The sequence below is a fragment of the Artemia sp. Qi Xiang Cuo genome, chromosome 4 (genome assembly GCF_049724085.1).
Source record: "Artemia sp. Qi Xiang Cuo chromosome 4, ASM4972408v1, whole genome shotgun sequence".
Lineage (NCBI taxonomy): Eukaryota > Metazoa > Arthropoda > Branchiopoda > Anostraca > Artemiidae > Artemia > Artemia sp. Qi Xiang Cuo.
In genome coordinates, this window is record NC_142797.1 from 73,659,273 (window position 1) to 73,676,109 (window position 16,837).

General features: G+C 34.7%; 1 protein-coding gene across 1 annotated transcript in view; it reads right to left on the minus strand.

Moving 5' to 3' along the window:
• Positions 1–16,837, minus strand: part of LOC148953423 (carbonic anhydrase 2-like) — a 199,710-nt gene that overhangs the window by 131,836 nt on the left and 51,037 nt on the right. The window contains exon 2 of the mRNA XM_089087664.1: positions 13,264–13,314. Within this exon, the coding sequence (XP_088943790.1) occupies positions 13,264–13,314 (51 nt within the window). The remainder of the gene's footprint in view (positions 1–13,263; positions 13,315–16,837) is intronic.

Below are 16,837 nucleotides of genomic sequence, written 5' to 3' on the forward strand. Positions count from 1 at the left end.
GTTTTCAAAAATAATAAAAAATCTTACTGATCTTAGCTCTCCGAGTGGACAAAAACTATTAAATATCACTGGGGCAACAGTACCTTATTTTTTGGGAGGGAAAGGGGCCGACAAAATTAATTTTGTTTGATTTGATTGGTATAAAATTTATAACTGTAAGCCTTGGACCCAAGACAACAGTAATGTACAAAAATAATTAAGTTAAGGTACGGATCCTCGTGAATTGGGTCCAAAAATGGGTTAAAACTCTAATTTTGATTGGCTTGAAACTTATATCTAAAAGTTACAAGGCCAATGGATTCCCGATGCAGAAAATACATTTGGTATTATCAAACATGTCCGTCGTAACGAACTGTAAGTAAGGAGCGACCCAACTCAATAGTAACCGAAACTCTTAAAAACGGTATTTTGATACCAATAGAAAGTGGAGAAAGCATTAAAATATGAACTAAGGAGGTGTGAAGTGGAGGCCATGGATAAAATTGCCGAGGATCTTCCATACCTTTTTCCCCCAAACCCATCCGATAAAAAATTTGAGATAGCCATTTTGTTAAAAGTAGTTCAAACATCAGATATAAAAAACTCCAAGGATAATAAAAACTCCGACACAAACCCATTTTTTTACTTTGATACTGTTACTTCGATACTAGTTTTGACACTTTGATGAACATTTGATATTGAAAAATAAATTGCTTTTGAAATTAGGAATTTTAAAAACTTTTAACCTTATTGCAATCAAAAACAAATAAAAATTATTAAAAAAAAAACTTTCCGAAAAAGAAGTTTTTCAGCAGATACATATACCTGTTGAAATTCAAACTCAAAAGGGCCAGAAATTACTATTAAAGAATAAATGAAACCCAAAACAAACAGAAATTAAATAAACAATCATAGCAAAAAAACATAGAGCAAGTAATAATATTAATGAATAAATAAATCTTAAAGCGAGCAATGGTTAAATTGAATATACAAATCAAGCTTAAAACGAAAAAACGTTTTGCTATTGAAGTACAAATGAAAACCAAAACGAAGAGAACTTAAATAAACAATCAATGTCGACAAGCATACAATAGATACTAATGTAAATGAAAAAATACATCTTAACACGAGTGAAACTTAAATTGAATACGCAAATTACTCTTGAAACGAACAAAAATCACTACAAAGAAGAGTTTGGGTATCGCCTCCTTCCCTCATTATAAAAATCTAAAACCTACTGCGTCTTTGGTGCTTTACTGAAAACGAATTGTATTAAAAATATTTTCTTTTGTACTTAATATTGAAAATAAATATTAAAATTACATTAAAATTTTGAACTGATGAGCTTTCAGCAATTAATAGCAATATACATCAAATATTGAGTTTAATGTATTAGTTATTTCTAAAATTGTTCAAGACGAATATAGTTTCACTAAAATCTAGATTTTGAACACTGCCCTTTTCCTCAACTGTAAGAACCTAAAGCCCACTGCGTCATTCGAGCTTCAATGAAAACGCATTATATTACAAATATTTACTTTTCTAGTTCTTACAGCATGGTAAATGAAAATAAAATTACAGTGAAATAAGACCTTGAACTGATGGATCTTTCAACGATTAATATCATTATATATTAAATATTCAATTTGATTTAGTTTATACGTTCCAAGACTGTTCAAGGTACATATAGTTTTCTGTAAAGCGACAATGACGCAGTAGGTTTTAGACTTTTAGAGTAAGAGAAAGAGGCGATACCCAAACTCTTGTTTGTAGTGATTTTGGTTCGTTTGAAGCTTGATTTGCATATTCAATTTAAGTTTTACTCGTTTTAAGACTTATTTATTCATTTATTACAGTATCTATTGTATGTTTGTCTGCATTGATTGTTTACTTAATTTCTGTTCGTTTTGGGTTTCATTTATGCTTCAATAGCAATTTTTTATTTTCGTTTTAAGCTTAATTTGCATATTCTATTTAAGAATTACTCGCTTTAAGGGTTTTATTTTGGGTTTATATTTGTTTTATATTATATGGTAATATAATTCAATACTAGTTATATTTGTAACCTAATTCGTTTTCATTGAAGCTCCAATGACGCAGTGGGCTTTAGGTTTTTACAGTTGAGGAAAAGGGCAGTGTTCAAAATCTTGTTTTTAGTGAAACTACATTCGTCTTGAACAATTTTAGAAATAACTAATACATTAAACTCAATATTTGATGCATAATGCTATTAATTGCTGAAAGCTCATCAGTTCAAAATTTTACTGTAATTTTAATATTTATTTTCAATATTAAGTAAAGTATCCTTTAAGCATCCTTTTGGGGAGGTGCCCTAAATTATTCAAATTAGCCAATGTTCAGCTATTGCTTTCAAAAATAATAAAACTCTTACTGATCTTAGCTCTCCGAGTGGATAAAAACTATTAAATATCACTGGGGCAACAGTACCTTATTTTTTGGGAGGAAAAGGGGCCGACAAAATTAATTTTGTTTGATTTGAGTGGTATTAAATTTATAACTGTAAGCCTCGGACCCAAGAGAACAGTAATTAACAAAAATAATTAAGTTAAGGTACGGATCCTCGTGAATTGGGTCCAAAAATGGGTTAAAACTCTAATTTTGATTGGCTTGAAACTTATATCTAAAAGTTACAAGGCCAATGGATTTCCGATGCAGAAAATACATTTGGCATTATCAAACATGTCCGTCGTAACGAACTGTAAGTAAGGAGCGACCCAACTCAATAGTAACTGAAACTCTTAAAAACGGTATTTTGATACCAATAGACAGTGGACAAAGCATTAAAATACGAATTAAGGAGGTGTGAAGTGGAGGCCATGGATAAAATTGCCGAGGATCTGGAAATTGCAGCTAGACGACATAATAGTAAATTATTGTACTGGCATATTAACAAATTGAGAGGGAGTAGTTATTGGGGTGTAAGCTACGGGTGTCGCCATTTATTGATACAAAAATGGCGCAAAAAGAACCCAATTATACCTCTTAGATTTATCTTTCAATGACTCTCAAAACCAGGAAGTACGAAAATAGAACTTAGTTCAAAGCTTACTTATTCCTAAACCACTATCGCTTAGTAACGGAATTTAACCTGTCTTTTGAAATTATACTATAAGCAAATGTAATTAAGAAAACGAAAACAGGTCATTTATCTGAAAGAAAAAGAAACAGGGGTGGAACCCCAACACCTCCCCCCGCAAGATAAATGACCGCCCACGCGCTACCTTGGTCCATCCTTACAAAAATAAAAACATAACTTCAACTTTACAAAATCTATTTGCCTTCTCTCTTCCACCAGTGTCTGTGCTACTACTTCCACCGCTTGGCTCTGGATTGGTCGTCCTCGACACGTCTCTACTGTAGCACCACCATGGTCTACATCGTATAGTATCCGCATTAAATTTTGAAAGTTGAAGTCTTCAAGATTCGTAGATACTGATTGTGCGTAGTACAATCAAAACAAAAAAATGTTCTCGCTCTCACGAATTTACATTTGAGAGGAGCAGAAAATCAGTTTCTGGCACATATGATGATGCCAGCCATCGTGAAAAATTGGCTGCACTGGCCTCTTAATTTCCATCTGCGGAAACAACCCCACATCTCAATCAAAAAGTAAATTGCCCCTTGGCATAATTTCAAATATTCTAAGGCCAAAAATGCAAAGGCCTGTGAAAACGATAAGGGTACTGGGAATTAAGTAAAATTTTGAGCGAACCATGAATCCCCTTTTTTCTGGGTTCCCTCCCCTGGGATAATTAAATGAAGAATATGCGTTGATGCTAATTGAAAATGAAACTTCGATACTGAATATGGTTTTCTGGAAAAAATTGTCGATTCCCATGAAGAATAACAGCTATAAATAGGGTTAGGGGACAAAGGTTTGGGTGAAGTATGAAGTGACTGGGAGAGAGTATCTCCCATGGGCTTCAGATCAGAAAGGCAAAATCTCGGTAAAGGGATCACAACTTGTCCGCCAGTTTTGTAGTGAGGGAAAGGGCTATCTTTCGCAACTTCCCGCACGGGATCTTCCCCAAGGGATTCCTCCCCCTCATAAAGGAACAAACCCTCTTTTGAGTTGATCAGACCAATATCAGATTCCTTCCCAAATTTTTCCAATCCGACTCGACATTCCATATCTCCCAACATTCCCCCAACCCGTTGTAGGTCATTCATCTCTATTTTGTAACCATCTTGTTTTATTCCCCATGGATCTTTGACCTCTTTTTTCCCTTTATTATTTATGTTTTCAAGGCACAGCCCCTCCAACATTTTTATTTTTCGCCACTGCAGACTGAATCTCCAAATTTTGTCTCTTTTTTTACACTCCTCTTTTCATCTCTACTTTTCTCAATTTTGTCATTCGCGCAAAATCATAAATCATCGTTAAATCTGATTTGGACTCCAGTATCCACCATCTTTGACTGCATTTTTTCATTGTAGCTCCGTTTAATATCTCTTTTCTCTCTTTTAGTTCTCTTTTCTTTTACCGCAGAAACAAATATTTCGTGATCAAATGGGAATTGAACTCCGACATCAGGTTTTTCATATTGTACTAAAATTTCTCGTTTTTTACGAGGAAAATCGCGTACAATAAATTTTGTCTCCTTATCCTCTGGTACAATCAGCGCTTCATTTTGGCCTGTACTTGTTAGCGTCGCATATTCATTAAAAGTGTATTCAATTTTTGCATTTTCTGTAAAGATATCTCCAAAGTCTCCTCCTACTAAAACATCCACTGCTAGTGTAGGTACTAAGCCTACTTTTATCGTTTTTCTCTGGATTGTACCGTCGTTCCTTGCAATTTCTATTCTAACCCAAGCAGACTGGCATTGGTGCTTATCTCCATAATAACACACTGTTGTAATATTATTTTTATGGTCTATTTCCGTCTTTTTAATTAGGTCCATTCGCAAAAATATTTGCTCACTCCCTGAGTCAATTACCATTTCGGTCAATTTTCCGTTTAATTTTCCTGCTATTTTATGTGATTTCACAAACTCGTCAATATTTCCTTGATTATGTGCTATAGCCCAATTCGTTCTTTTATAGGTTACTTTCTCCTCTTTATTATGGCAATTTTTAGAAAAAGGTTCCAAGAAATAAATGTTTACCAGATTATCATCATTTTGACTATCAACCATTTCTTTTTTCCGATAGGGCGGCACAGCCTCCCAATTTATTTTATGGGCCGGTCCACCTTCCCCCCTAATCAGCGACGTTGTATATTTTCTTCTAAAAGTGTTTAATGTTTGGTAATTTTCATTTTCTCTCGATTAATTCTTAGACAAATTATTATGGCTATCTGATAGCCTAGAATTTAGTTGTGATAAAATCTCACTTTCTGGAATTCCCCAGCGAGCTTCTATTAGACCTATCGTGGTTCTTTTAAACTCTTGGTGATATCTTTCTTCTTTGTCTCTAGCTATTTCATCATTCTCCTTTTTTCGTTCTCTGGCTATTCTATTAGCCTCTTCTTTTCGTTCTCTGGCTATTCCATCAACCTCTTCCTTTTGTTTTCTATCTATTCTAATATTCTCTTCTCTCTGCTCTCGAGCTATCTTCTCTTTATCTCTTTCTTGTCTATCTTTCTCTCTTATTTGTCTATCTTTTTCAATTTTGTCCATACGGGCCTGATGAAGTATTTCATTGGCTTGACTATCTTTTTCAATTTGATCTATCTCATCCTGTAATTTTTTCAAATACTCTAGGTGCTTTCTGAATATTCTCTCTTTCTCTCTTTCTATTCTATCTTTTTCTCTTTCTTTTCTATCTCTCTCTCTTTCTATCTCTTTTCGTTCTCTGTCCGTATTGTCTCTTTCTTTATAGGCTACTCTAGTCCTTTCGTCCTCTTTTCTATTCTTTCTAATTTCATCTTTCTCAGCCTTCATTCTATATGTAACCACAATAGGCTACTATCACTATGTAGGCTAACTCAACTAGTCTCTTCGAAAACGCGAAATTCTTTTACTATCAGTGCTGTTGATAGCTCCTTTTATTGCTGCCACCACTTATTGGATTGATTTATACCACTGTCACCACTTATTGGGGTGTAATTACGGGTGTTGCCACTTATTGATGCGAAAATGGCGCAAAAAGGTTGCTATGCCACTTACTCGAAGGGGAGAACCCTTTGTCGGCCCAAATGTTAGTGGGATTCCCGCTCTTACCCCAAGTGTTCTGCAAATATCGGGTTTGGTACTACCCGATTTACAGTATACCCTGTCCCAGGGTATGATAACGCGATCGAGTGGTCAAATGACCATTTTCTAAAGCCAAATGTACCCCTCTTGGGTTACGGCTAGAAAATCTCTTAGCTCTTTACTTGGAGGTAACAAACGTCCCTGTCAATATAATAATGACGGTACCTCGTAGCTCTATTCCTACCCTGCCTGGGTTACGGAGACTATTACACAGTTTGTAGAAAATACCTTACTTCTCCCATTCTCCCAAAAGGTCACAATAGTACCACAAAAATATATATATATATATATATATATATATATATATATATATATATATATATATATATATATATATATATATATATATATATATATATATATATATATATATATCCCCGAATGGGGTCAAAACGCAGACTAAAAAAATAATAATAATCTTTACAGTACTGTCCCTAGGGGTGGACCGTCGCTTGGCTCAGCCAATCAGCTACATCCCCATTCAAACCCAATTATACCTCTTAGATTTATCTTTCAATGACTCTCAAAACCAGGAAGTACGAAAATAGAACTTAGTTCAAAGCTTACTTATTGCAAAACCAGTATCGCTTACTAAGGGAATTTAAACTGTCTTTTAAAATTATACTATAAGAAAATGTAATTAAGAAAACGAAAACAGGTCATTTATCTGAAAGAAAAAGAAACAGGGGTGGAACCCCAACAGTAGTCAATCAAGACTTAGCCCAGTTAAAGATGGTAATGGGGCCGCAATTAGCGATAAGGAAAAAAAGTAAAGAGAGATGGGCCGAACATTTTGAGAATTTTCTTAACCGAGATAGAGTTGCAGGAAAAGATATAGAGGATAATGAAAAAGTTTGTGATACCTTGGATGTGAAGGAAGATTTGGTTTGTGCGGAGGAATTAGCAGCAGTACTAAAAGGATTAAAAAATAATAAGGCTCCAGGTGCTGATAGGGTGGTAAATGAGTTTCTTAAATTGGGTGGCTCTGAGGTTAGAAATAAGTTACTGAAGATTATGAATATGATTTTTGAACAAGGGGAAGTATATTATGATTTTAGGAAAACCTTAATTAAGCCACTTTATAAGAAAGGTGATAAAAGTGAGTGTGGTAATTATCGAGGCATTAGTCTGGTCTCTGTAGGTAGTAAATTACTTAGTAATATGATACTTTTTAGAGTGAGAGATGCCGTAGACAATGTTTTAAGAGAAAAACAGTGCGGTTTTAGAAAAGGTAGAGGATGTGTTGACCAAATTTTCACTCTTAGGCTAATACTTGAGAAGTGCCTGAGTTTTCAACCACCTTTGGTCCTCAGTTATATAGATTATGACCAAGCGTTTGATTCTGTTGATAGAAGAGCTTTAGTAAAGGTTTTATCCTTGTATGGTATACCAGACAAATTTCATTAAAGTGATTAATGTTATGTAAGAGAATAACACTGCTGCAGTTAAGGTAGGAAATGAGGTTAGCAGCTGGTTTTGTATTAAATCAGGACTTAAGCAGGGTTGTGTTCTATCCCCCTTTATATGGATTATTTTTATGGACTTTGTTTTAAGGAGCACAGGAATGGCAATGGGAGACCACGGAATAAAATGGGAGGAAAAAATCTCCTGGACTTGGATTATGCTGATGATTTAAGCTCCTAGATAAAAGTTTGAGCCAAATGAATGAAGTTTTAGAGGTTTTGCGAGTTCAGGATGCTAGAATCGGTTTGAAAATTAATGTTAAGAAGACTAAGTCACTAAGGCTAGGAATAAGTGAAGATGAAAAGGTGACGTTGGGTAATGAAAAGATTGATCAGGTGGGCAGCTTCACTTACCTTGGTAGTATTTTTAGTAAAGATGGCGGGAGCAGTGAAGATGTTAAAAATAGAATAGCCAAGGCTCAGGGTGTTTTTTCACAGTTAATAAAAGTTTTAAAGAATAGGAAGATAAGAAAATTAGAAGCTACAGTGATGACAGTGGTCAAATATGGCTCTGAAGCAAGGACGCTCCGAAAAGCGGATGAATAGTTGCTAGATGTTTTGCAGAGAAATTGCTTAAGGATTGTTCTGGGTACCCGGCTGACTGACCGTATTTCAAACTATAGGCTCTACGAAAAATGTGGTTCAATACCGCTCTCTAGAGCTATAATGAAAGAAAGGTTGAGGTGACTAGGGCACGTTGTGCAAATGAAGGATGACAGATTGCCGAAAATTGTTCTTTTCGGCCAACCGTCTAGGGCTAAACGAAAAGCAGGTCGTCCCCGTCTGGGGTGGGAGGACATCATTAAGGAAGATTTAAAGGAAATGGGAACTTCGTGTGCGGGTGTAAAAAAGGAGGCCTTGAATAGATTGGGGTGGAGGAGGAGCGTGAGTAGCTGTGTTGGCCTCAAGTTGCTTTGCGCTGCAGTGAGTTGTTAGTAGTATTATTAGTAGTAGTTTGATACTAATAGATACATAAAAAAAAATCAAATTTTTATTCTGATTTCAAATATATAAGTTTCATCAAGTTTAGTTTTACCCATCAAAAGTTACACGCCTGAGAATATTTGCCTTATTTTCGAAAAAAGGGGGAAACCACCCTTAAAAGTCATGGAACTTTAATGTAAATCACACCATCAGATTCAGCGTATCAGAAGACCCTATTATAGAAGTTTCAAGCTCTTATGTGCAAAAATGTGGAATTTTGTATTTTTTACCAGAAGAAAGATCATGGATGCATAATTTTTTTTTTTCCAGGGGTGATCGTATCGATCCAGTAGTTCTAGAATATCGTGAGAAGGATCATTCGAACGGAAATTAAAAGTTCTAGTGCTCTTTTAAAGTGACTAAAAAATTTGAGGGCATTTTTACCCCTCCCATGCCCATTTTTTCCTGAAGTCACCCAATCAAAATTTTGAGATAACCATTTTGTTCAGCATAGTCGAAAATCTAGTAAATATGTATTTGAGGATGACTTAATCCCCCGCACTTCCTGGGAGAAGGGCTGCAAGTTATGAACTTTGTCCACTGTTTACATATAGTATTGGTTATTTGGAAGCATACAGCCGTTTCCAGGAGGGGTTTTTTTCTGGTGGGGGGGGAGTAGCGGGTTACGGGGAAGAATCTTTCCATGGAGAATGTTTCCTTGGGGAAAGGAACATTTCTATGAAGGGGCGTTGGATTTCCCAGCACTATTTAAAAAACGATCAGAAGTTAAATAAAAAAAACAAGTTGTGTTAAACTTGAAGTAAGAAGCAATATTAAAACTTAAAACGAACAGAAACTATTACTTATATGAGGGGGTGCACCCCCTTGTCAATACCTCGCTGTTTGCGCTAAAGTTTTTTTTATTAATTTCAAAAGAGCTATCTATTATAATTAACCGGCCTTTGTTATTCAGGGGTTTGTGATTCGAAAAAAAATTTGAACATTAGCGTAAAGAGCAAGGCATTGACTAGGGTTTGAACTCCCCAATATACCTAATAAAAACATACGAATATAGAAGTTCGTTACGTAAGTTAATTCATAAGTTACGTTAGAACAAAATTTCGAGAAAGCCATTTAGCCAAAAAAAAGTAAAATTAATATGCAAATTTCGTTTTAAGTATTCATAAACGATGAGCCAAAGTCAAAGCTGCATTAATTCAAAAACGTTCATAAATTAAATAAGAAAACGAGTTTTTTTAAACTGAAAGTAAGGAGCGAAATTAAAACTAAAAACGAATAGGAATTTTTCCGTATTTGAAAGGGACTGTCCCCTCCTCAACGCCTCGATCTTTACGCTAGAGTTTGACTCTCTCTCACAACTTTATTTTTAAACCAATAAAAAACATTGGCGTAAAGAGTGAGGTGTTGAGGAACGGGTAGCCCCTTTCATATACGGAATAATTTCTGTTCGCTTTAAGTTTTAACGTCGCTCCTTAATTTCCGTTAAAAAAAACTTGTTTTTTTTAATTTTATCTGTTAAAAAAAAACTAGGTCTCTACTAAACAGACTATATGATAATCAGCGTAGAGTCAATGGCCGTCTATAATAAATCTCGAGTAATAGCCCGTAAATAAAAATCACATAGTGTGTTACTTGTAAAAAAAAATTTGTAAACAAACACAGATTTTGAGCAAAAATCTAATCGGATGCTTTGCAACAATCGGAACAATTTTTCTAATTTTGACCTCCAGTAATTCGTCTATTCTACAAATAACTCATAATCCTGAAATAGCATAAACAATCTATTTCTCTAGTTAATAATTGCTTTTGGTTACTTTGTGGACGTTTATATAACTTTGCTGATCAAAGATGAACATAAAGGTTAATGCCCACCTTAAAACTGATTCCAAATACATTGTAATAATTGTCCCTCAAAAATTTACCCCTGCTCTTTTAGTTCGACAAGGTATAGTCTGGCTTTGAAGTGCCTCTGGATTTTGAATTAAAATAAAAAAAACAAGTTTTTTTTAACTGAAAGTAAGGAACGACGTTAAAACTTAAAACGAAAAGAAATTATTCCGTATATGAAAGGGGATGTCCCCTCCTCAACGCCACGCTCTTTACGCTAAAGTTTTTCATTGTTAAAAAAAATAGAGTTGTGAGAAAGTCAAACTAGCGTAAGGAGCGAGGCGTTGAGTAGGGGACAGTCCCTTTCATACACGGATTACTTTCTGTTTGTTTTAAGTTTTAACGTCGTTCCTTACTTTCAGTTAAAAAAACTTGTTTTTTTTTATTTAATTTTTGAACGTTTTTGAATTAATGCTGGTTTTGATTTTGGCTCACCGTACATGAATAATTAAAAAAAATTGAATATTAATTTTACTTTTATTTGGTTAAATGGCTTCCTCGAAACCTGTTTAATTTTATTTACGAACGTTTTTATTAGTAATAAATATACGTAACTTACGAATTAACTTACATCACGAACCTCTATATTCTTATATTTTTAATACGTATATTAGAGGGTTCGCCCCCTAGTCAATACCTTGATGTTTAAGCCAAAGTTCGAATTTTTTTCCAATTCTTTAGAAATGACCCCTTAATCACAAATGCCGTTAATTAGAATAAATAGCTCTTATGAAAGTACTAAATAATCTTTGGCTTAAAGAGCGAGGTATTGACTAGGGGATGAACCCAATCATATACGTAATGTTTTCTGTCGTTTTAAGTTCTGATGTTGCTCCTTGCTTTCAGTTAAAAAACTTGTGTTTTTTATATATAATTTCTGATCTTTTTTTAAGTAATGATGGGAAATCCGGTGCCCCCTTCATAGCAATGTCCCTTCTCCCATGAAAACTTCCTTCATGGTAAGATCCTCCCATATAACCCCCGACCCATTCCCCCCGCATTACCAGAAAAAATCCCCCCTGAAAACGTCTGTATACTTCCCAAAACCAATACTATATGTAAACGTTGGGTAAAGTTCATAACTTTCACCCCTGCCCCCGGGGACTTTGGGGGGTTAAGCCTTCCTAAAAGACATAGTTATCATATTATCGACCATGCTGAACAAAATGGCTATCTCAAAATTTTGATCGGGTGACTTTGGGAAAAAATGAGCGTGGGAGGGTGCCTAGTTGCCCTCCATTTTTTTTTGTTACTTAAAAAGGGCACTAGAACTTTTATTTTACGTTCAAATGAGCCCTCTCACGATATTCTAGGACCACTGGATCGATACGATTACCCCTGGGGAAACAAACGAACAAACAAACAAATAAACACGCATCCGTGGTCTTTCTTCTGGCAAAAAATAAAAAATTCCACATTTTTGTAGATAGGAGCTTGAAACCTCCGCAGCAGGGTTCTCGGATACGCTGAATATGATGGTGTGATTTTCAATAGGGTTCTTTAACTTTTAAGGGGTGTTTACCCCTTTTTTCGAAAATAAGCCAAATTTTCTCAGGCAGGTAACTTTTGATAGGTAGAACTAAACTTGATGAAACTTATATATTTGAAATCAGCATTAAAATTTGATTCTTTTGATGTATCTATTGGTATCAAAATTCCTTTTTCTACAGTTTCGGTTGCCATTGAGCCGGGTCGCTCCGTACTTACAGTTCGTTACCACGAACTGTTTGAAAATACCGTTTTTGGTATTTTTATTGACAAAAAATATTGCCCTAGATTTTAAAAATGCATTTTAAAATCTATCTTCATTTGAAAACTTGAAATAAAAACCTTTTCCTCTCCCCACTTAGAGTTTTATAATTTGGTATCCCCTGTTTGCCGGTCTTCCACTAGCTTCGTAGATAATTTTGGAGACCACACTGCCTTTCCATGACGATAAATAAAAGTTCAAGTAAGGATACAATCCTTCTAATAGACAGTGATAGAAATTCACAAAAAATACCAGATATTTCGGTCACATATGCGGTGACCGCCATCAGTAGTAAAACTAAACTCTGTTTAGTCTTACTACTGATAACGGTCACTGCATATGTGACCGAAATATCTGGTATTTTTTGTGAATTTCTATCACTGTCTATTAGAAGGATTTTATTCCTACTTGAACTTTTATTTATCGTCCACTAGCTTCGTGTCGTTTCAAGTAAAAATTAATATTTACGTTCATTCTCACTTTTTTATTACCAACTATAACTGCATGTAAAATAAAACTTAAAAAAAATAATTTGTTAAAAGTGATAATGCCTGAAACATTATGCCTAATCAAATAATTGTGATAGCCTTAGATAAAATTGTTTGCATCGCTTTGCTTGACACTTCCACACGAAAGTATGAAAGTTGTGACCTAAAAATGTGCTTCTCCGTATTTCAAACCACCTCCCTTCTCGTTCCTTCTATGCTACAGACGAACTTCGCAAGATAAGCTTTGTTTCAGATTGGAGTTGTATTGCATTATGAAACAGGTCCGGATTAGCAAAAAAAAATAATTAAGCAAAAAAAAAACAAGACAAAACACAATAAAAAATGAACAAAAATACGAAGTAAGCTAAAAAAATGCAAAACAATGCAACCCGAGTTGCATGTTTCTGCTTTAGCAGAAAATTATCTAAACATCCATAAGCTTACCATGCCTTTTAAACCAATTATTGATAGAAATTTGATTCAAGCTTACAAGTTTTAGAGAGAATGAACAAAAAGCTTCTTTACAAACTTACCGGTTTCTCCTTCATAATCCCATAGTAAACTGCGGTCATAGCCAAATATACCTGAAAGTGAATTATACATTTGCGATTATTAAGCTACAAGTAAATTCTTATTATTATTATTTTTTTTTTTTTGATTTTGGGGAAAAGGGCCGTAAAATTTTGCTTGAAAGAAAGGCCGGGTGAATTGTTTTAGTCTGCTACAGTAAGTATGAGTAAATATTTTACATTTTGTTCGGTTTAAGAGGTAAATAAATCGCAGGGCTCTCGGTTATTTCTTCTGTGCTAGTTATTTATAATGTGCTTGACGACAACTGAATTATTAGAGCATAGATCTTCGTTTCTATTTATGGCTGCTGCTACTACCACTACTATCATTACCACTGTTATTACTACTACTGCTATTACTACTGCTACGACTACTACTGCTGCCACGACTACGCCTAATGCCACAAAACTAAATCAAAAGAATTTAAGTGCATGATTGTCAAAATGGCACAGATGCAAAATCTCAGTAATGGAATAGAGCATTAAGTTCAAACTTTCAGCAAAAATTGAGTGGAACATAAAACTAAATCAAAATATATTATGTGCAATATGGTTAAAAAGGTCTTATGAGCAACACCCGAGAAAAAAACTCAGGGTTTTTTAATGGAACTTCAGGGCATGCTTTGGGCATGTTGAATAAGATCAAAAGACACTATTTGAATACACTTTTCCACAAGGGGCCTATCAACGATATCTCAGAAACGACTAAGGGTAATAAGTTAAATTTTTTAAGAAAGGTTTTGTCAAAATGCACTATGTCCATCCAAGGTTTCCGAAATGCTGTTTCTGCGATGTCTTAGGAAAAGTTATGGGAATTAATTTGAAACGTTAAGGGCATATAGGGAGGAATGGAATAGTAAGCCCATCCATATTCTTATAGAGAAAAACCTAAAATATTAAAAATATTATTTTCTTAACCAATAAAAAAGACTATTGCAATTAAAAACGAACAGTTGTAAATTTAAGAAACTTTTTTCCACAAAAGAATTTTTTATAAGAAAATTGAAGTACATTTAAGCAAAGATGAGCAAAAGTAAAGTCAAATACTTTGTCAAGCATAAAACTACCATAAATCACAGGCAATAAAAATGAAATCCAAAACGAACAGAAAAAACAATATAGGTCAAACACAAAATTAGCAGAAACGACAACATAGATAAGTAGGGCTAACACCCCCCTGTGCCTTTTGGACCAGAACGACTAAAAATAGCTTGCAGTTTACAAAATAAAAAAACAGTTTTGAATTTTTTCTTTTTCTTAACTTCAGTGAATCTAAAGTAATTAAGACTTTCAAGAAAAAATATCAGTATTTATTAAACTGTCAACAAATTCATTTCAATAAATTCACATTTGTTCTTTTCAGTAATCTTGATTAGAATTGTGATTTTATATGATGTTATAAGAAATAAATCACAGAGCTCGAAATAAAAATTGTTATGTGGCCTTACTCCGCTTTGTGGTATTTTCTATTTATTATATGGTTTACTTTATTATTTTTCGTAGTTTCTGTTTGTTTTAGGTTTCATTTATTTACTGTTAGTGATTTAGGGTAGTTTTACACATGAAAACCTATTTGACTTTATTTCTGTTCGTCTACGGTTAACTGTAGATTTCTACTTTTCTTTGTAAAACTTCTTTTGTGGGAAAAGTTTATATAATTAATTAAATCGAAAGACAAACAGACCTATTCGTTAGGTACTAAAGAGTTAAAATAAAAACTTGAAACGAACAGAAAATTTTCAGCATATGATGGGGGCTGAACACGCTCTTTTCAGAGGCAACACTCTAGCGTTTCCTATAGTAAAAAAACACAAAGCTTCGATATGTTTTCCACATGAAAAGAGCGGTCGTATAAACATTGGAGCAGGATCATTTGATTCAGGAAATTGAATGTTCTAGTGCCCTTTTTAAGACTAAAAATGATCAGAGGGCAACCAGCCCTCTCTTACATCCCTTTTTCACATAATGACATCCGATAAAAGTATTGAGAGAGCGATTCTCTTCAAAATAGTTCAAAGGTTAAATTACTTCAACTTTAGGGTTGGCAACCACCCCCCCCCCAGGGCAAGGGCGGAACGTAATAAAAGCTACCATTGTTTACATAAAAGTTTTTTTTTAATGGAAATAGGGGGAATGCTTGATCTTTGGTCTCCAAAAAACACTTAGGGTATTAAGATAAAGCTTGAAGCAAATGTTGAGAGGCAAACCAAATTAAAACAGACAATGTGCATACTCGTTGTCAAAAGCGCGTATCATCAGTATCTAAGAGACGGCTGAGGGTGTTTAGTTGAAACTTTCAGGGTATGTTGAAGAGTAATCAGAGGGTAATAAGCCCCAAAACCCTTATTAATGTCTCCCTTAGTACTGATCGAAATTTGGAAAAAATTCATATTGTTCAAAGTAGTTAAAATGTCTAATAACTATTACTTTATAACGAACATCCCATGTCTCCCAAAGCCCCGGGGCAAGAATTGTAATGAATTACACAATCTACCGATTGCTTACATGCAAAATTTATCATTGGCAAATGGTGGAATGTTTGATTCTGGGTGTGTCCGAAAAAATTAAGGCTATCGAGGTGAAACTTTGTCCAATGTTAAGGGGCATGTTGAACTAAGTCAAAAGACCCTATGCATATCCAATTTATCAAAATGGTGTATCTGTAAAAGATAAGTGATTTTTTGGATTTTTTTTCTCGTTTGTGTCTTCAAGATGCCCTTTAAAAAGTTTGATTTAGCCCTAGCTCATTTCCAAGGATTCCTGTTATGGCCAGTCAGAGTCCTGCGGATCGTTAAAGATAACAAAGGCCGAGAAAACCTCAGTGTTTTCTGCTACGGAGATCACAAGGAAATTAGGCTCGCTGAAAAGAGTTTAGTATCGTATGAAGATAATATAAAGGAAGCGTCGCAAAAAACGGGAAAAGTAGCAAAGCTTGCGTTTGAAGAAGCTAGAAATTCTCCCGAAATCTACAAACAAATCAAATCGTACACTGCGCTTGAAATCAGCGAGCCAGCGAGCTCGTCATCTCAGCTGTTGGAGAGAATTGTCGCTAGCGAGGATGAAATTGCAAGAACGCAAAAATCAATGATGGAACTAATTACTGAAAATGTTTTAGAAAAGTGCGGGGATAAACAACAGAAAAGTTGGGATTCCCTAAAGCAATCGTGCGAGATGATGATTAGTGAAATCTATGCCTCAGTGTCCCTTGAGTTTACACCAAAGTTCCATAGCATATTACAGTCATACAAAAGTTTGAAAGCAGAAGTTTAAGGTTTGGAAAATCGCGTGGAACAGATGGAAAGTAGAATAGATTATTTTGAACAAGACAAGCTTCTAGATAGCCTAGTTTTCACGGTGTGAAGCAGTTACCGGGTGAAGATTTGAAAGCAACAACTATGAATATCATAACACAGAAAACGGGAGTCACCAGTTTTTCGCAAAATGACATTCAGAGTATTTATCGTTACCGTTTAAATAATTTTACTGCACAAGGCCAAAGAGATGTTGCACCGGTGTTTGTGAAATTGAGAAGCCGCAA